The following is a 20,038-nucleotide window of genomic DNA, read 5'->3' as shown; positions in this document are numbered from 1 at the left end:
ATCTTCAATGGATTTATTTATGATTGAAAGTTTTTTCGTTTCACCAGAACACACAATAGTTACAAGAATATGGTATTGGATTTTATTTTGTTTCTCATTTATTTCGATCGTTGATGATGTCAGATGGATTACTATTTTGATGGTGGAATTTGTTGTTAATGTTGATTGGAAAAACAATTTTGTAAATGATTCATTATCATATTTTTTTATGATCATATACTCACTATTACAATATGTTTGCTGTTGATTCGTTTTTTTTTTGAGTACGTCATATAAGTACGGTGTCTGTGTGTGAGCGTTTTTTGTGTGAATGTGAGTGAGTGATTGTTCTATTATTACTACAGTGATGATGATGAAAAAAACGTTGCAGTTCCGTTTTGGACTCTAGAGTGAAATATTTTTTTCAACATCGATATTTCATTAACGTTTTCTTTTTTTTCCCTTTTCTTATCAAATGCATGTTTTTTGATTTTGTTTTCGATTTTGCAATCGTATATCTTGTTTCTCGTTTTTTTTTGATTGATAATAAAACCAAAAGAAATTTACAAAGGTTAAAAAAAATGTCTGATAATAGACGTTGCTTTCGCAAATTAGACCAAGAAAAGAAGAGTCATCGATACTTCTGGCTATGCTTTTTCAAATGCAAATCGTGGTTCTTCAAGTGGCAATCAACATCAAATTCAATGACCCATAGGAGAATCAAAAACTATCAAAAGAACGGTTATTTTAAATAGAAATCCACGATACGAATATATTCATGAATTATTGAAGGATTATAGATGTCCTTTTCTGGAAGAAGATATTTGTAAACTAAACATCGCTTGCTCAACTGGTCAATTACAAAGCAATGTGTATGAATGATACGACTGATCGAATTGCTGTGAAATTAATTATTGAACACATGGATTCAATTAAATAAGTAAAATAAAATATTAGAATCACGATGATGTTTATTTATATTCATTTGTTTTTCTGATTTCAATTTTTATTTGATCATGTAATATAAATCATCTATGTCTTAAAATGTTGTTTTAAAAAAAATTTGTCTGTTTTTTCTTTTCATTTTTACTCATTCATATCCAAATATATTAAGAATAAAACTTATTTTTAAAAATTCAAATATTGTTTTTGGGAAAAATACACAATTTTTAGCTATAGATGAACAAATGGTTCGTTATTTTGGCCATCACTATTTGAAGCAATTTATTTGTGTCAAGCCAATCTGATTTGCCTTTAAACAATGGGCAATTTGTTGTTCCGAAACCGGATACTGTACACAGAATGGACGTTTATTAAGACAAATCAACTACGAATACTAATGAAACAGGTGTGACAGGTCTCGACGCATCTGTAGTGGCGAAAATGGTTTCGATTCTTGATCAACCAGAACATGAAATTTTTTTTTTTTTTTTTGATAGTTTTTTCATTGGTTTTTCTTTGATGAAATATCTAAACGATATAAATGTGAAAGCGACAGGAACATGTCGATTCGATAGAATGAATAAGTGCCCATTGACAAAAGATAAAGAAATGAAAAAGAAATCAAGAGGAACATATGATTACCAATTTGATATTAAAAATGAAATTTTGGCTATAACATGGATGGATAATAGTTGTGTGAAACTATTATCAAATCATGAAACAATTGAACCGCTTTCATCGGGTAAACGATGGAGTCGCAGCGAAAAAAAAGAAATTACTATCAGTCGTTTAATGAAACAATCAAAAAAAAAATCGGGATACTATCGATTGTCATGATATAGTCACGTGATTTGTTGAAACTAAAAACAATTGAAAAAAAAATTGCGATACCATCGGCTAAATCGCCCACCAAGCGGCCAAAGTCATTCACGTGATTTTTGGATATACTGAATGTTCATTTCTATGCTTCCAATATTTGTTATTTTGACTTTTTCTCTCATTTTTTTCGTAACTATTTTCTATCCTTCATCTTGACTTCTCATTTTCGAGGGTGTTAATTGATAATTAAAATTACATGATAAAAATGATGAAAATTTATTCTATTTAAATTCAAAGGATCACAACTTTCCCTAACAGTTAAGGGCTCTATGGTAAAAAGTGAAAAGAAAAAAAAAGAATTATAAAAAAAAGGATACAGAAAAAGAAAGAATGAAAAAAAGTTAATGTAATCTAATCTATTTGTAATGTTATCCAGCAACCCGAGTTCGAATCTCGGTGGGGCCTAATTAATGGCTCCATGGTGTAGTGGCTATCACTCTGGACTTTGAAAATATCGGTGAGCCTTCTTTTTTTCCACATTCACATTATCAAATCAAATGGTGAGTAGTAAAAATATTCATTTTTTTTGGCTGTTTTCGATTTCAGCGATGAAAATCAATTTTTTTTTTCGAATTCTCGAACAAGACAAAAAGAAAAAACGACAAAAAATTGGATCCGTTCAAAAAATCTGTACTTTGAAAAATGTAAAGAATTGAGTTGAATTCATTTACTTTCCATTCATATAGATACAAAGGAAAAAAAGGAAAAGGAAAAAAGTGATCCAGCAATCCGAGTTCGAATCTCGGTTTGCTGTTTATCATTGATATGTATTCGATTTCAGCGATGAAAATCAATTTTTTTCGAATTCTCGAACAAGACAAAGAGAAAAAAAATAGACAAAAAATTGGATCCGTTCAAAAAATCTGTACAAATGAAACGAATCAGAAATCTGTTTTTTTTCCTGGCCAACAAAAAAAAACAGTGCATGCTTCTGCTATTTTTCTGCCGGTGAAGCACACACGAATTAACAAACAAACGAAAAAAAAATCAGCACGAAATAGTCACAATGAACAATGCGTTATACATCATCGTTATGGCCACATATATGACAAAATAAGTATATATTCTGTGTTCGATTGAAAACAAAACAAATATGCCAATATTGTGACCAATACCACCGATAACGTTAACTGACGTCCATTTTTTGGTGAGCAAACTAACTAATAGCACATACACACACACACACACACTCTTCCTCCCTCCCTCGCACACACACACACACTCGGCTTTTTTTTCAATTGCTTTTGACTCGATTGTCGTCATCGTTGATGAAGTTTTTCATCATCATCATCAGCATTTCATTATTGATTTCATTTGATTTTTTCTTTTTCTTTTTGATTTTTTTTTCATATTTAAAATTTTTTTTCCTATTACAAGGATCCATCATTATATTCACATTTGAAAATCTTTTTTTTCTTGTTTTTTATTTTTGCACAATGAAACAAAAAACGAACAAACATAATCTTGGTTTCGGTGTTTTGATGTGTGTGTGTGTGTGTTTGTGAATGCGTCAATGCATCAATGTTCTGCTCCATCATCATTCAGTGAAAGGGATGCATGAAAAAATCTGATGATGATGATGATATAATTTTTTTTCTTGTTTTTTTTACCATCAATACAAAGTATTTTTGATTTCGTTTCTGATGAAATAGACTATTTTTGTCTTGTTGTACAAATGTGTGTGAAAAACATTCAACCTTTCCATTCGGACGATCGATCATCATCAGAATAAAAGGGTTATCATTTTTTTTAGTCTTTAAAATTCTTTGAATTTAAATTTGTGTTTTTTTTTGTTACGAAACAACAACAACAATCATCAGAAGAGGTAGTATTTTTTTCCCCCATAATTCGAATCAATTCATTAATTCTTTTTTTTTTTTGTTTATAAAAATTCCATATAGTTCCCGTTACACGAGATATTGTTGTTGATCATATATATTCACTTGATGTCATCAAAAGTGAGAATTTTTTTTTTGTTTTTTCTAAAATAGATAATAGTGTATAGAGAATTTTCATTTTTTTTTCTTTTGTTGTAATGAAAAAATTCACATCGAGAATGTCAAAATTTTTTTCTAATCAATTTAAATTCATCAGAATCACCAATTAACAACAACAAAAAAAATAGACAGACAGACAACTTGTAAAACAAATTTCAATAATTATTTAAATTTTTTTCCCAAACATTACCATCATTGACCGAAAAAAAAAATTTATCAAGCTGAAAAAAATTACGGCCAAATATTCTATACGTTTTTTCTTCGATTTATCGAAGTGTAGTGTCGCAACACTTTGCCATCATCATCATCATCATTGTCGAAATAGTCTAAATTCATCATCATTACCATTGAATTTTCATCATCATCATCAACAACAACAACATCGTTATTATCAACGCCATCATCATCATCATCATCAACAACAACAACAGAAAAATATCATTGAACAAAAAAGAATAAAATTTCATTATCAAAATATTAAATTTTTTTGTTCAAATAATAATCAACAACAATATTTGAACGAAGAAAGTGGTAAACAGACCAATAATAATAATTCCTATTATTCATCATTTATTGTTGATGATAATCGTCGTAATCATAAAAAAATTCTGAAAAAAATGCCTTTACCATCAAGAGCCAGAGTTTATTCCGATGTTAATATACATCGGCCACGTGAATATTGGGATTATGAAACACATCAAGTTGAATGGTCAGAACAAGATGATTATCAATTAGTTAGAAAATTAGGCCGTGGAAAATATAGTGAAGTATTTGAAGCAATCAATGTAACAAATAATGGTCGTTGTGTTGTTAAAATATTAAAGGCAAGTATATATTGATATTGATTGATTGATTGACTGTTTTCAATTGAACTTTTCTTTCTGATTGTTTTCATCTATAGCCGGTCAAAAAGAAAAAAATTAAACGTGAAATTAAAATATTGGAAAATTTACGCGATGGTCCAAATATAATAACATTGAAAGCTGTTGTAAAAGATACTTTGGTAAGTGGATTGAATAATGATTATGCATAAAACTGATTGATTCATGAATTGTTGTTGTTGTTGTTGTTGTATCTCTTTACACATAGTCACGAACACCATCGTTAATATTTGAATATGTTGACAATACTGATTTTAAACAATTATATCAAACATTGACGCCTTATGATATTCGTTATTATTTGTATGAATTGTTGAAAGCATTGGATTATAGTCATAGTATGGGAATTATGCATCGTGATGTAAAGCCACACAATGTTATGATTGATCATTCAAGTCGTAAGGTTTGTTTTGGTTTGATAAAAATTTTTTGTTTGTTCGCAAAAAAAAAAATTGATTTTTTTTCATTTTATCATAGCTTCGTCTTATTGATTGGGGTTTGGCAGAATTTTATCATCCTGGTCAAGAATATAATGTACGTGTTGCATCACGTTATTTTAAAGGACCAGAATTATTGGTCGATTATCAAATGTATGATTATTCATTGGATATGTGGAGCCTTGGCTGTATGCTTGCATCAATGATATTTCGTAAAGAACCATTTTTTCATGGCCACGATAATTATGATCAATTAGTTCGTATAGCTAAAGTATTGGGTACAGAAGAATTATATGAATATTTAAATAAATATCAAATTGAATTGGATTCAAGATTTGATAATATACTTGGACGGTATGTTGTTGCAATGTTTTGTTTGTTTGTTTTTTTAATTTTTTTGGTTCATAATTTGTCTTGTAGACATTCAAGAAAAAGATGGGAAAAATTTATAAATAGAGAAAATTCACATCTTGTCGAAAGTGATGCCATCGATTTTCTGGATAAATTATTACGTTATGATCATGCTGAACGTTTAACAGCTCGTGAAGCAATGGAACATCCATATTTTTGTATGTTTTCAATTGAATGATTGAATTTGAATCAATAATTTTTATTTTCTACTTTTTTATCAAAACTTTTAGATCCAGTTTCTAAAGAACCATCATCAAATAATTATCATCTTGATTTAAGACTTTCATCATCAAATGCAGCACCAACTTCGGCATCAACATCGAATGCTATTAGTGGTGGTGGTGGAAACGGTGCTGTTGGTGTAGTCGGTGGTAATGGTCCATTACAAGTCACTAATTCTGGTGATATCGCTCAACCAAATGTTACTTAAATAATTGAAAATAAAAATTAAAACAAAAAAAAAACAAATCATAACCCAGACAAAACTTTCTCATCCCCCTCTCTCTCTCTCCAATATATCTTTTTTTCTCTTGTATACTCACACACACACACACACACAAAGAATTGGTCAAGGAATTTTTTTTTTGTGGAAAAAAAATCAACATGTAACAACACACACACACCACACACTTTTTTTTAATTATTGATGATAATGATGATGCTAATGTTCAGTTTGTTTTTTTTCACACATTTTCTTGCTCTATATATAAATATTATTCATCTACTCACACACAGACACAAAGAATTTGAAGATTTTTTTTTCTTTCATATTTATCTCTCATCATTGAAAAAAAAACAAAACAAAAAAATTCATCTCATTTTGAAAATTGAAAAAAAAATTCAGTTTTTTTTTCTTACCTTGTTTGTTTGTCTGTTTGATATACCCAATTTATTCATTCAATCACACCCACACACCCACCACAGTTTCTCTCGCACATTTCATTTCATCATCCGTCAATTTTCACTTTCTCTTTTTTTTCATTAAATCATTAAATCAAAGTAAAAAAAACAAACAAAAATCAAATGTGGATGATTTAATTTGCATACACACACACACACAAACAATAGGCAAGACAACAACAACAACAAAAAACACGAAAAATAATTTTAAAATTTAATTTTCATCAAAATATTTAAAAAAAAAATTATAAAATAATTGAAATTTAAACCGAAAAAATATTTATATTTCGATTAATTCGTAAAAAAATTAAAGATTCGAATTTCTACTAGCGACTTCTGGTGGTGCTGGTTGTAGTTTTTATTCCCGGCTGAGTTTTTTTTTTTTTTTTGCTTTCTTTTCTGTGTATCATCACCACCACCATCGTTGATTGAGTTTTTTTTTGTATTTTTTATTTTGTTTACGAAATTAAAAAAAAAGTGGAAAAAAATTTTGAGCGAAAAAAAATTTCCTTTGTTTGTTTGTTTGTTGTTTGATCATTTGGATTGTGATTGATTTTTTTTCGCTCATTTCAATATCAATCAAAGAAAAGAAAAATGGTCATATCATCAACAACAATTTCATCATCATCATCATCATCGTCGATATCATCACCGGGACAATTTGCACCTGGTACAGGTACAGGAACAACAACATCAACACCAACCGCAGCACCAGCAACAACCACGACGACCAACACAACAGCTTCAACGGTAGCTGTTGCTGGAAATATATCCACATCCGTTCACAAAAACGATTGGAAATTCAACAAATAATGATTTGGTCGATGTTGTTTTTGTTATTGAAGCAACAGCACATATTAGTCCATATGTTGAAAGTTTAAAAACCAATTACATTATTCCCAGTATTGAGTATGGTTTTATTGAAAAATATTCGAACCATTTTATATAATCAATTAATTTTATTATTCATCATTTTCGTTAATAATTATAGATATTTCAATGGAATTAATGGTATCAATGGTAACAGTGATGATCGTTTCATTGATTTTGGTGGCCACGTAAATGTAGGTGTCCGATTGTGTGATTTACAAAATTGATTTTACCTCTTGAATTCATCAACATATTATATATATAGTATTCATCATCAACTTTATATGGTTTAGTCACATTCATGTCAATGGATTGTCGTCCAGATTCTGCATCATTTTGTTATGCACCAACATCGAATTCGAATACATTTCTACAATATTTAGAACGAATACAGTATGTTTTTTTTCATTTTTGTTTTTTTTTTTTTTTAATTTTTCAAATTTGATTTCCTTGTATATATATAGATTTATTGGCGGTGCTGGTGATTCTTCTAGCCATATTGTTGAAGGTATTTGTACGGCTATTAGTTTGTTTGATGATTGTCAAAATCTTCGTGATAAATGTCAAAAAGAACGGCTACAATATGATTCGAATGGCTGTGGTGATAATAATGGTCGACAATCACCGGCACCGGTAAATAGTAAAAAATATCTAATTCTTATTTGTAATTCAACACCATATATGGAACCTGCATATGAAAATCCTGTTTATTGTGGTTATACTATTGATCAATTAATGAATGTAATGATTGAAAAGGGCATTCATTTCAGTGTTTTCTCACCACGTAAAATGAAATTCCTATATAAATTATTCGAAAAAGGTGGTGGTAAATTGTCTACAGCATTGACAAAAAATTATGCTAAAGATCGACGACATTTAGTCCTGTTGAATGGTATTCAATTACAGGAAAAAGATATTAGTCCAATGTCACAACCACCATCATCAAGTCAGCCTGTACCAGCAATCGAACAGCAGCAACAGCAACAAGATAAATGTCAACAACAACAACAACAACAGTCACAGATTGTGCAGGGAATTAAACGACCATTATCTCCGTCATCATCATCATCATCGCATCAAACTATTCCAGTATCACAACCACAGCCGCCTACTTCTCAATCAACACTTTTAGGTCCACAACAAACAATGTTGACTAATCCGAATCAAATGATGGCTATTAATCGTCCTCAGATAGAACAGCAAACTGTACAACAACAACAATCGAATAATCTGGTTCAACAATTTGGACAACAACAACAACAACAACCACAGTCTCAGCAGCAACAACAACTAGGAATACGACAAGTTGGATCACCATCGCTTGGTGGTCATTGGAATAATGGTGCAACCAAACAGGTACCATCACCTGTATCACAAATATCGGTTCGTACACAATTACCACAATCAGTTCGACAACGTGTACCAACACCACAACCATCATCTGTTGCTAATCAAATGTCAATGAATCAACAACAACAGCAACAAACAGCTCAGCAGTCACAGCAAACACAATTACCGGGCCTAGTACCACCACAACAACATCAAAATGTACGTCCAATGAATGTTCCTCAACAACAACCACAAACAATGATTAGACCCGTTTCAAATGGTGTTAATACAATGCGTCCACAACCATCACCATTTTCACAAACGGCTGTACCATCACCATCACAGCCACAACAATCACCAATGATGAGAGGAACGGCAGTTATGTCACCAATGAATCCGGTACAATCACCAATGTCACAATCACAACCTTCACAACAACAACAACAATTCATTCAACAACAACAACAATCACAAATGAATCAAATGTCTCATCATCCACATACACAACAACAACAACAGCAACAGCAGCCACAACAACAACAACAACCAGGACAACAAGTTACAATGAATACAGCTGTATCACAAGGACAAATGATGAATATTTCCGGTACAACAATGCCACCAACAACAATGTCAACATTGATGAGTCAAAATCATCAACGTACACGTATATGGAATGGTGTTATTGAATATACGGACAAAGCACAATCGATGGCTAATCCACTGTCGAAAATTAGCTATTCATTGGAATGTCAGATAACTTATCAACCAAATAATAATGAACCAGAATTCAAAGCAGATAAATGGCCCGATAAATTGGTTCTGTGCACAGTACCTAAAACATTGATGAATCGTCTGTCACCAATATTCAAAAATAATTCCTATCAGGTTCATTTTCATTTTCCAAATGAATCACAAGGTTTACAATTACTTTGTAAAGCTATGGGTTCGATGGTATGTATGAAAATTTCAATTGAAATTTTATTAATTTTTTTGTTTTTTTTTGTTTGGTTTGAATTTCCCATCATCAGGTTGGTTGTATACAATTGACAACACCAGCAAACATACGTATCATAATTGTTTTTTATTTGCCCGATAAAAAGTAAGAAAAAGGCGGATTTTTTTTCTGAAATTCAATTTTTTTTTCGTTTTCAAAATACTATAGATTATTCCTTGGATTTATTCCCCATAATCAAGAAGAATTTATGTCATCGATGAAAGAATTGGTTGAAACACATAAAAAAGAACAAAATGTTAAACAAAAAATGGTAAGAAATACGAAATTCATTTTTATTTTCTGTATAACACATAGTTATAATGTTTTTTTTTTATCAAACTCATTTCATCTCAGATTTTACAAATGCAACAACAACAACAGCAACAGCAGCAGCAGCAAAATTCAAATAGTGGTGGTGGAAGTGGCGCTGGACCATCAACATTAATGCCAAATCAAGTTCAACAACCATCAAATCAACAGATTGTTCATCAGATGAGTACCGGACCAAACGGTAATCAAATTGTACAGATTATTCATCAACAACAAGGTCACCATCAACAACATGGTGGCCAACAACAACAACAACAACCACAAACGACAATGATTCAAACTGGAAATAATTCAAACAATCAAATGTTTCAAGTAATGAAAAAAAGGAATTATTTTTTCACAGATTTAATTTTTTTGATTTTTTTTTTCGTAAAAATAGGTACAAATACCTACATTGAATAATAATCAACTGCAACAACAACAGCAGCAGTCGCAGCAGCAACAACAAATGACATCAATGGCATCAAATATAATTCCATCGAATGTACAGATGATAAATACAACACAATCAACGACAATGGCTAATGTTAATAAAAATTTTCAGATACCGAATTCAAATGTAACAATGGTAACAACCAGTACCGGTTGTATACCGGTTTCAATCAATTCATTTGTACAGGTTCAATCTGGACCACAACAACAACAACAGCAACAACAATTTCAGATAAATCAACAACAGCAACAATCAAATGCTATGAATACTGGAACAGCTACAATGGTTACAATACAACAACAACAACCGAATACTAATAATCAAAATATTCAACAGGCTATCCAACAACAACAACAACAATCACAGAATGGTGTACGCCATCATCTTCAACAACAAATACAACAAAAACAGCAACAACATATTCACTTACAACAATTACAACAACATCAGGCTGGAAATATTAATTTACAACAACAACAACAACAAATGAATAATAATACAAATAATGTACCAGTTTCAGCTGTTGCAACACCTGCAACAACAACACAATTACGTTATCTTCTTCAACAACAACAACATCATCAACAACAACAGATGCGTACAATGAATCCAGCTACACAACAACAACGATTAAATATACAACAAACGCAACAGAATCTTCAACCACAACAACAACAAATTATGCTTCAACAACAACAATTTCGATTACAACAACAGCAGCAGCAGCAACAAATTTCTCAGAATACAATACAAATTCAAAATCAACAGGTTGTCTCACAACAACAACAACAGCAGACTAATTCTCAACAACAACAACGACAGACTGGAAATTATTTTGGTGATCAACTTTATTGATTTTATTTTATTATTTAGTGTTAATTACAATATATATACATTATTGATATCAAGAAAAAATAATTTATTTGAAGAAAAAAAAATTTTTATTAAAATTTTTCAAATTAAAAAAAAATAAACCAGATTTGAATCAGTTCATCACTTGGCTCCATCTAACGGATCTATTGTTAACTTTTGGATTTTTTTCACCTATTTTGTTTTGATAAATGAATTGATGATAAACATCAAAGTTATCAGCAGTAACAACAACAACAACAACAAAAAAACAACAAATTAAACAGTGGAAAAATGAACGATTGATAGCAAACAATTTGTTCTTAGGGTAGCAAAGTTTATTTTCTCATCATATATTCAAATTATATGATGAATACATTCATTGTTCGAATGTAAAGTAAAGTAAAGTAATGTAAAAAAGAAAATTTATCCACTCATAACGGTTTTTGTTTCTGATTCGAAAGAATCTACGCTGTTTTCTTTGTCTTACTTCCAATATAATAAAAATTGGATCATGAATTCACAACGTTATGGACGATTATTTTATTTATCATCATTGAATATTAATTATTCACAAAAACAACAACAACAACAACGTTTTATTCGAATGAATAATTGTTGTCGACATACAATAACATTGGATAATATAAATGATAATGTTAAACGTTTAGAATATGCTGTACGTGGTCCATTAGTGATACGTGCCGGTGTTATTGAAAATGAATTGAAACAACAACAACAATCATCATCATCATCATCATCATCGTCCAATAACCAAAGATTATTTAATGAAGTAATACGTGCAAATATTGGTGATTGTCATGCAATGGGTCAAAGACCGTTAACATTTTTAAGACAAGTATTGGCATGTTCATCTGATGATAGCCTTTTGACTAGTCAACATTATCCAAATGATGTTAAAGAACGGACAAGATTAATGTTAAAATATTGTGGTGGACAATCTGTTGGTGCTTATTCTGATTCAGCTGGTGTTGAAATTATACGTAAACATTGTGCAGAATATGTTAGCCATCGTGATGGTATTGAATCTGAATGGCGTGATATTGTTCTTACAACTGGTGCCAGTGAAGGTATACGTTCTATATTAGCTTTAATCAATACCTGTTCAACTGATTCATTACCGTCCGGTGTTATGATACCGATACCACAATATCCACTTTATTCTGCCACTATTACTGAATATGGAATGTATCCAATTAATTATTATCTTGATGAAGGTTAGTTATCATGATTATTTACCACAATTGATTATTTGAATTATTTCCACCATAATTAGATAATCAATGGTCATTAAATATTGATGAATTAAAACGTTCATTGAATGAAGCCAAAGTGAAATGTAAACCAAAAGCAATTGTTGTTATCAATCCGGGTAATCCAACTGGTTCGGTATTGACCAAAAAAAATATCGAAGATATTATTCGTTTTGCTAAAGAGAATAAAATTCTCATTATTGCCGATGAAGTTTATCAACATAATATTTATGATGGTGAATTTTTTTCATTCAAAAAAATTCTTCATGAATTGAATGAAGACATTGAATTAGCATCGGTCATGTCGGCATCGAAAGGTTTTATGGGTGAATGTGGATTACGTGGTGGTTATTGTGAACTAGTAAACTTTGATCCATCGGTTAAAGCAATGTTTTTTAAAATGCTTTCGGCTCGTCTTTGTTCATCAATACTTGGACAGATTGCATTAGATTGTATTGTCAAACCACCGGATGTTGATGGTGAATCATATGAACGATATCATCAGGAAAAATCCGATGTATTGGCAGCATTAAAATATCGTGCAAAATTGGTGGCCGATACATTCAATACAATACCGGGTATAAAATCGAACAAAGTAGCCGGTGCAATGTATGCATTTCCACAGATAGATATACCGAAAAAAGCTAAAGAAAAAGCCACAGAACTTGGACAAGCAGCAGATTTTTTCTATGCAATGAATCTTCTCGAAACAACTGGTATCTGTGTTGTGCCTGGATCCGGTTTTGGCCAAATACCCGGTACTTATCATTTTCGGACAACAATTCTACCACAAAATGAAAAACTTGAAGCAATGATGAAAAAATTTAAACAATTTCATTTAAATTTTATGGAACAATATTCCTGAAATATTTATATTATTATTTATTTATTTAAACAAGAAAAAAAAATTTAAATCTTCGAATTTCGTCATCTTTGAATGAAAAATTTAAATCTTCGAATTTCGTCATCTTTGAATGATGTTCGTCTGTCGTTTTTTTTTCACACACAAATTCATGATGATGATGATGATTTGAATGTGAGTTTTGTTTCGGTGAATTTTTTGAATTTATTGTAATATTTTTGTGACATTGAAAACTTTTTTTCGTTCTATCTATAAATTTTAAATTTGATTTGATTTTATTTTATTTTATTATGATGATAACCTGTAAATTGATTAGTACCGATCATTCGATTCCTGATCAGATAATCAAAGCCGGCCAAACATTGATTATTGGTCGTAATCAACAATGTAAAATTAAAAATCTATTTTGTTCAAGAAATTATTGTAAAATTCAATTATTATCGAATGAAAATAAATTATTGGTTGAATATTTAAAAGATGATCGTACTGTTCAAATGAAATCTGGTGAATTCATTAATGGTCCTGGATTTTCCTATAGAATTTGTATGATTCATGATTCAAAAAATGCTTCAACAATGGCCCAAGTAATGAATGATGAAATCTCATGGACTGAATTAGAATCTGGTAATGTTATGATTGGTTCAATATTTGGTGGCTACGATTGTAAATCCGATAAAATTGCTGGATTTGATTTCGATTTTACATTGGTCTGTACGAAAACTGGAAAATCATTTCCCAGTGATGAAAATGATTGGAAATTATTTGATCCAAGACTTACAGGATTCATTCAAAAATTGGTTAAACAACAAGGTTACCGGTTTGTTATATTCTCTAATCAATTGGGAATATCGAAAGGTAAAGTTACGGTGGATATGGTTCGAAAACGTTTCGAAAATTCAATGAAAGATTTATGTATTGAACGAATACCTTGTTTGATTTTGGTGGCCACAAAAGATGATATTTATCGTAAACCATGTATTGGTCTTTGGAATCATCTTGTAAGAAATATTCAACCAGATGTAGAAATTAATTTGAAACAAAGTTTCTATGTAGGTGATGCAGCTGGCCGTTCAAAAAGTGCATTGAAAAAAGCTGATTTTAGTGCATCGGATATTTTGTTTGCAATGAATATTGGTGTGAATTTTCTGACACCCGAACAATTCCTCATTCATGTCGCCAAATATAATGGATTCGATTATCAACAAAAATTCGAATATAGTTCCTCATTACCAGAAAAATGTTTCAAAGTTGATGACAAAACGAAAGAATCAAATTTTTTGCTTACAAATCGATTAACTGGAGAGAAAATTCCCAATATCGAATCAATATTACCAACACGTGTTCATTGTATAATATTCTGTGGTATATCGGGATCAGGAAAAACAACATTTTATGAAAATTATCTACAACCATTAAATTATGTACATGTAAATTATGATCAACTAAAAACCATACAAAAATGTCAACAATTGATGAAAAAATCAATACAAGAACAACGTAATATTGTGATCGATAATACAAATATTGAACGAAAATCACGTCAACAATGGATTAATTTATGCAAAGAAAATGGCTATGAATGGATTATTTTCCATTTTGAACTTTCATTGAAACATATTTTTCATAATAATAAATTTCGACAACTAACTGGTATACATAAATCCGTACCAGATGTTGTCATTTATTCGCAGAATAAAAAATTCGAATCACTTCAAGATGATGAATGTAATCGACAATTTATTGTTAATTTTAATCAAAAATTTTCACAACATGATCATCAAAAATTGTATTCAATGTATTTATTGGAAAAATGAAATGAATTTTTGTGAATTTAAAAATTTAAAAAAAAAACAATTTGAATATCCCAATACTGCTATTATCGCCATCTGTTAATAATTTGGAGAAAAAAAATTTGAAAAAATTATTTCAACACCAGACGGCGTTGCTGTCTAAATTTCTAGTGGTATTTATCACACACACAAAATTCACCCTCTTTCTCTCTCTCTCTCTCCACTCATGCACAGACCATCATTATTCAGCCATTCAACCTCGCGGGACAAAATGGCCAAAAAAAAAAAAAAATTTTTTTGTTTGTTTGTTGTATGACCAATAAAAAGTAGTAGCATTAACTTGTGTGTGTGTGTGTGTGCGGTAACTCACCCTCCCAAAATCTCACAATCTCTCACTATATCTTCTCACATTATTCTCCATTGTCGTCTCAGTATTTTATTTGTTCGATGATGATGATGGTGATGATTGTCGAGTCTTTCTTTTTTTTTTCTTTTGCAAAACAAAAAAGTAGCTAATGGCAAAAACGCATTGAAAAATGGTTACATAGCACAGCATAAACACACACAAAGTTGCACAAATAGATAGAAAAAAAAACTAAACTCTGAAAAAAAAGGCTGAAAAAAAAACTAAGTCCAACTCGCCATCGTCTCGTTTTGCCGTTGCCGTTGTTGTTGGTCTTTTTTTTTTCTCGTCGTCGTCGTCGTCGTTGTGTTCATCATTAATTGGGGTTTCATTTAGGATTTTTTTTTGGCTTCTTTTTTTTTTGTTTGTTTCTCTTCGATTATTTGTAGCACATTTTCATTCATTTAGAAAAATCAATCTTGATGGTTTTTTTTTGTTCAATACACCGGAAAAACAGTAATCTCGAAAACAAACCTCGACCGTCTTTTCGCGAAATCGAATCGTTATTCATTTGGAATTTTGGTTGTTTTTTACCGAAACTTTTTCTCATCTTCATTCTACCTCGGGTATATTACGACGAATTTGATCAATTCTGTTTTTTGTGTGTGTGTGTTTGTGTGTTTATCGAGTGACTTATTGGACGATTCTGTTTCGTTTCGACTAAAAAAAAATCCTGTGACCGGTGTTTTTAAAACCATCACCATCATCATCATCATCATCATCAATTAAACAATCAACGACCGTAAATTGTGTATGTGCTTGTAAATAGATAATTTTTTTTCTTACCTTTTATGTAAAGTTTGTGTGTGTATTGTCAACTTTTTTGCCGTTATTGTCGTTATTAACATTGGGCACATCAAAATCGACAACAACAACAACAACAACGATGACAATTTTATCTATCTAGACTGATTTTTTTTTCTAATTAACCCAAAGTAAGTTTTTTACATTTGATGATTATGAAAATAAATTTTTTTTTTCGTTTTCAAATTTGAAACAGGAACCACAAAACAAACAAATTAATCAATTCATTTATCATCGACAATAATTTGATTTTATATTAAGAACAAAAAAAAACGAGATGGCCAATTCATCATCGGCTGATGAATCGGATGATCAACATGAACAACAACAACAACAAAGTGATGATGATGATGATTCACAACAATATCATTCACGTAATGGTAATGGAAAATATGATTCTTATGATGATGATGAAGATGATGATAATGACAATAGTCAAGATTATAATAATGATGATGATGATGATTCACAACGTTCAGAGATGAAATCTGAACCAGATGATTCATTTGGAATGGTATCGAACAATAACAACAACAATAATAATAATACCCGTAGTAGTAATAATAATAATAATTCAATGTTAAATAATCATCATCATTCAAAATATAAAGAAGAAAGTGATTCAAATGATGATGATAATTATAATAATAAATCTAAAAAGAAGAAAAAACGTAAACATAATGATTCTGATGAAGATGATTATATGCCTAAAAAGACGAAAAAATCTAAAAAATCCGATACAAAACATTCAAATAATGATTCCTCAACAACAACAACAACAACGACAAAATTAAAGAAAAAAATCAAACGTGAATATAGTGACGATGATGATATTGATAATGATGATGATAATGATAATGAATCCGATTATAGTGATTCAGAATATAAATCATCATCGAAAAAATTGAAAAAATCCAAAACAAAACATCTGGATAGCAGTGGTGGTGATAAGAAAAAATTAAAGAATAAAAAAGACAAACCATCATCATCATCATCATCAACATCGACATTGGCAATGAATGATGGTGGAATGAAAACAAAAACGGTGAAAACAAAATCAGAAAAAGATTCAAAATCATCAAAAGATAATAATAAAAAATCTAAAATTAAAAAAGAATCATCATCGTCAGATGGTAAAGTTGAAAAGAAACGAAAAAAGAAACAAGAAGAAGAAGATGAACATATTTGGAAATGGTGGGAAGAAGAAAGTCCTGGTGAAGGTATCAAATGGAAAACATTGGAACATAATGGTCCAGTATTTCCACCGGATTATGAACCATTACCAAAGAAGGTACGATTCTATTATGATGGAAAACATTTCGAACTATCATCAGAAGCCGAAGAAGTGGCCGGATTTTATGCACGAATGTTGGAACATGAATATACATCGAAAGATGTTTTCAATAAAAATTTCTTCAAAGATTGGCGTAAAACAATGAATGAAAAAGAACGTGAATTGATTACTGATTTGAAAAAATGTAATTTTCATGAATTGAATGAATATTTTAAACAACAATCCGAATTACGTAAACAGATGACAAAAGAAGAAAAACAACAAATTAAATTGAAAAATGAAGAAATTGTCAATAAATATGGTTATTGTATTGTTGATGGCCATAAACAAAAAATTGGCAATTTTCGTATCGAACCACCTGGATTGTTTCGTGGCCGTGGTGAACATCCTAAAATGGGTAAACTGAAAAAACGTGTACAACCAGAAGATATAATTATTAATATTGGTGAAAAAGTAAAAATACCGACACCACCGGCTGGTCATAAATGGAAAGAAGTACGTCATGATAATACTGTTACATGGTTAGCATCGTGGACGGAAAACATTATGGGCAATGTTAAATATATAATGTTGAATCCATCATCAAAATTGAAAAGTATAAAAGATTGGCAAAAATATGAAAAAGCACGTGAATTGAAAAAATATGTGAATAAAATCCGTTCCGATTATAGGGCTGATTTTAAATCCCGTGAAATGATGAAACGACAACGTGCTGTTGCATTATATTTTATTGATAAATTAGCATTGAGAGCCGGCAATGAAAAAGAAGAAGGTGAAACCGCTGACACTGTTGGTTGTTGTTCATTACGTGTTGAACATATTACATTACATTCAGAAAAAGATGGCAAACAATATGTTGTTGATTTTGATTTTTTGGGTAAAGATTCCATACGTTATGTGAATTCAGTATCGGTGGAGAAACGTGTGTTTAAAAATCTAAAACATTTTATCGTCGATAAAAGTCCAGGTGATGATCTTTTTGATCGTCTGAATACATCAAGTTTGAATAAGTATTTAAATTCTTTGATGGATGGCTTGACGGCCAAAGTATTTCGTACATATAATGCATCCAATACTCTACAACAACAGCTAAATGAATTAACAAAACTTGATATGACAATGCCGGAAAAGATACTTGCCTATAATCGTGCAAATCGTGCCGTTGCATTGTTGTGTAATCATCAAAAATCTGTTTCCAAAACACATGATAAACAAATGGAAAATCTTAATGGTAAAATTAAGGATAAAAAAACACAGATTAAAGAATTGAAAAAACAATATAAAGAAACAAAAAATGATGCTGGCGCTAAAGAAAAATATAAAAAGAAATTGAAAACATTGGAAGAACAATTGAAAAAATTGGAAGTGGCCAAAGTTGATAAAGAAGAAAATAAACAGATTGCATTGGGCACTTCGAAGCTAAATTATTTGGATCCACGTATCAGTGTTGCATGGTAAGTTGTTTTTTTAAATTTCTGATTTAAATTAAATTAATTTTTTGATTTGTTTCATTTAAGGTGCAAAAAATGGGAAGTTCCAATTGAAAAGATTTACAATAAAACACAGCGTGATAAATTTCGTTGGGCCATTGAAATGGTTGGTCCTGATTATCAATTTTGAAGAATTTCGTATCAAAAAAAAAAAAAAAAAAAAAATCGAACGAATCCATTGATCATCATTGCATTTGTGAATGGCATTGCATATCCTTTATGGAATCAACCAATTCAAGCATCCAATCGATAATAATAAGGCCATCACATTATCATTTTTTTTATATAAATATCAAATCAAACCAGAGAAAACGCAACCAACAAACAAACAAACAAACAATAGGCTTCTAGCACAACAACAACAACAACATTTTTTCCTGCCTCTTCTTCCTCGAATTTCATCATCATCATTATCATTAATTTTTTTTTTTAAAAATTATCCACATTCTGAAAGATATTTTGATCATTTTTTTTATCATTCATTCATTTGAACATCACCATTAACATTTATATTAGATCAATCATCATCATTATTATTATTATTGATTTAAATTTCATTCAATTAATTAATTCTCATTCACATTTGAACATTTATTTGTTTGAGATATATAAAACAACCAAGAAAAAAGAAATTCTAGTAAAATATTCTAATTTTGCATGTTTATTACATCGAAATTTTTTTTTTGTTTTGCAGTACAACACACACACAATTCTACCATCCGTACAAAACAAAACATTCATTTTCATGTATTTTGTCAAGTTTTAGCCATTTTTGTTTTTGTTTTTTTTTTGGATCCACATAACATAAACACACACACACACAGCCGCCCACATATATTCAAATTCTTCAAAGATTCGATTCTTTTTTTTTGGTGTTTTTTTTCTAC

General features: G+C 30.3%; 5 protein-coding genes across 6 annotated transcripts; all 5 read left to right on the top strand.

Moving 5' to 3' along the window:
- Window positions 1–3,040: 3,040 nt before the first annotated feature.
- On the top strand, window positions 3,041–6,254 carry CkIIalpha (casein kinase II subunit alpha). Of its 2 annotated transcripts, XM_075730618.1 has the most exons (8): window positions 3,041–3,625; window positions 3,702–3,758; window positions 4,019–4,621; window positions 4,699–4,800; window positions 4,887–5,081; window positions 5,156–5,469; window positions 5,536–5,684; window positions 5,757–6,254. In XM_075730618.1, exons 2-8 carry the CDS (start codon window positions 3,747–3,749, stop codon window positions 5,954–5,956), a joined length of 1,575 nt encoding a protein of 524 aa, XP_075586733.1. In that variant the 5' UTR covers window positions 3,041–3,625; window positions 3,702–3,746; the 3' UTR covers window positions 5,957–6,254. The 2 variants fall into 2 exon arrangements, with proteins under 2 accessions (XP_075586733.1, XP_046909163.1); XM_047053207.2 differs by lacking the exon at window positions 3,041–3,625 and having other exon boundaries at window positions 3,743–3,758; window positions 3,895–4,621.
- Window positions 6,255–6,681: 427 nt separating this feature from the next.
- On the top strand, window positions 6,682–11,353 carry LOC124500285 (uncharacterized). The gene is made up of 8 exons (XM_047064342.2): window positions 6,682–7,335; window positions 7,418–7,490; window positions 7,562–7,689; window positions 7,761–9,579; window positions 9,657–9,727; window positions 9,791–9,893; window positions 9,977–10,264; window positions 10,332–11,353. The coding sequence occupies exons 3-8, from the start codon at window positions 7,598–7,600 to the stop codon at window positions 11,238–11,240; spliced, it is 3,282 nt and encodes a 1,093-aa protein (XP_046920298.2). The 5' UTR covers window positions 6,682–7,335; window positions 7,418–7,490; window positions 7,562–7,597; the 3' UTR covers window positions 11,241–11,353.
- Window positions 11,354–11,456: 103 nt separating this feature from the next.
- On the top strand, window positions 11,457–13,846 carry LOC124491074 (alanine aminotransferase 2-like). Its single transcript, XM_047053683.2, has 2 exons — window positions 11,457–12,472; window positions 12,532–13,846. The coding sequence occupies exons 1-2, from the start codon at window positions 11,749–11,751 to the stop codon at window positions 13,371–13,373; spliced, it is 1,566 nt and encodes a 521-aa protein (XP_046909639.2). The 5' UTR covers window positions 11,457–11,748; the 3' UTR covers window positions 13,374–13,846.
- Window positions 13,661–15,298, top strand: PNKP (Polynucleotide kinase 3'-phosphatase). Its single transcript, XM_047053682.2, has one exon. The coding sequence runs from the start codon at window positions 13,661–13,663 to the stop codon at window positions 15,182–15,184; it is 1,524 nt and encodes a 507-aa protein (XP_046909638.2). The 3' UTR covers window positions 15,185–15,298.
- A 421-nt stretch (window positions 15,299–15,719) lies between these two features.
- Window positions 15,720–19,815, top strand: Top1 (DNA topoisomerase 1). The gene is made up of 3 exons (XM_075730617.1): window positions 15,720–16,498; window positions 16,564–19,115; window positions 19,179–19,815. The coding sequence occupies exons 2-3, from the start codon at window positions 16,645–16,647 to the stop codon at window positions 19,279–19,281; spliced, it is 2,574 nt and encodes an 857-aa protein (XP_075586732.1). The 5' UTR covers window positions 15,720–16,498; window positions 16,564–16,644; the 3' UTR covers window positions 19,282–19,815.
- Window positions 19,816–20,038: the final 223 nt, after the last annotated feature.

Source organism: Dermatophagoides farinae, chromosome 4 (assembly GCF_024713945.1).
Source record: "Dermatophagoides farinae isolate YC_2012a chromosome 4, ASM2471394v1, whole genome shotgun sequence".
NCBI classification, from domain to species: Eukaryota; Metazoa; Arthropoda; class Arachnida; order Sarcoptiformes; family Pyroglyphidae; genus Dermatophagoides; species Dermatophagoides farinae.
Note: the sequence above shows the minus strand (reverse complement) of the source record. Positions and strands in the feature narration are given on the sequence as shown.

Coding starts and splice junctions, on each gene's coding strand:
- CkIIalpha (XM_075730618.1), top strand. Junction 4,801..4,886: donor CTGTTGTAAAAGATACTTTG/GTAAGTGGATTG, acceptor CTTTACACATAG/TCACGAACACCATCGTTAAT. Junction 5,470..5,535: donor TTTGATAATATACTTGGACG/GTATGTTGTTGC, acceptor TTTGTCTTGTAG/ACATTCAAGAAAAAGATGGG.
- LOC124500285 (XM_047064342.2), top strand. CDS start 7,598: ATGTCAATGGATTGTCGTCCAGATTCTGCATCATTTTGTTATGCACCA. Junction 7,690..7,760: donor CAATATTTAGAACGAATACA/GTATGTTTTTTT, acceptor GTATATATATAG/ATTTATTGGCGGTGCTGGTG. Junction 9,580..9,656: donor GTAAAGCTATGGGTTCGATG/GTATGTATGAAA, acceptor TCCCATCATCAG/GTTGGTTGTATACAATTGAC.
- LOC124491074 (XM_047053683.2), top strand. CDS start 11,749: ATGAATTCACAACGTTATGGACGATTATTTTATTTATCATCATTGAAT. Junction 12,473..12,531: donor TAATTATTATCTTGATGAAG/GTTAGTTATCAT, acceptor CACCATAATTAG/ATAATCAATGGTCATTAAAT.
- PNKP (XM_047053682.2), top strand. CDS start 13,661: ATGATGATAACCTGTAAATTGATTAGTACCGATCATTCGATTCCTGAT.
- Top1 (XM_075730617.1), top strand. CDS start 16,645: ATGGCCAATTCATCATCGGCTGATGAATCGGATGATCAACATGAACAA. Junction 19,116..19,178: donor CCACGTATCAGTGTTGCATG/GTAAGTTGTTTT, acceptor GTTTCATTTAAG/GTGCAAAAAATGGGAAGTTC.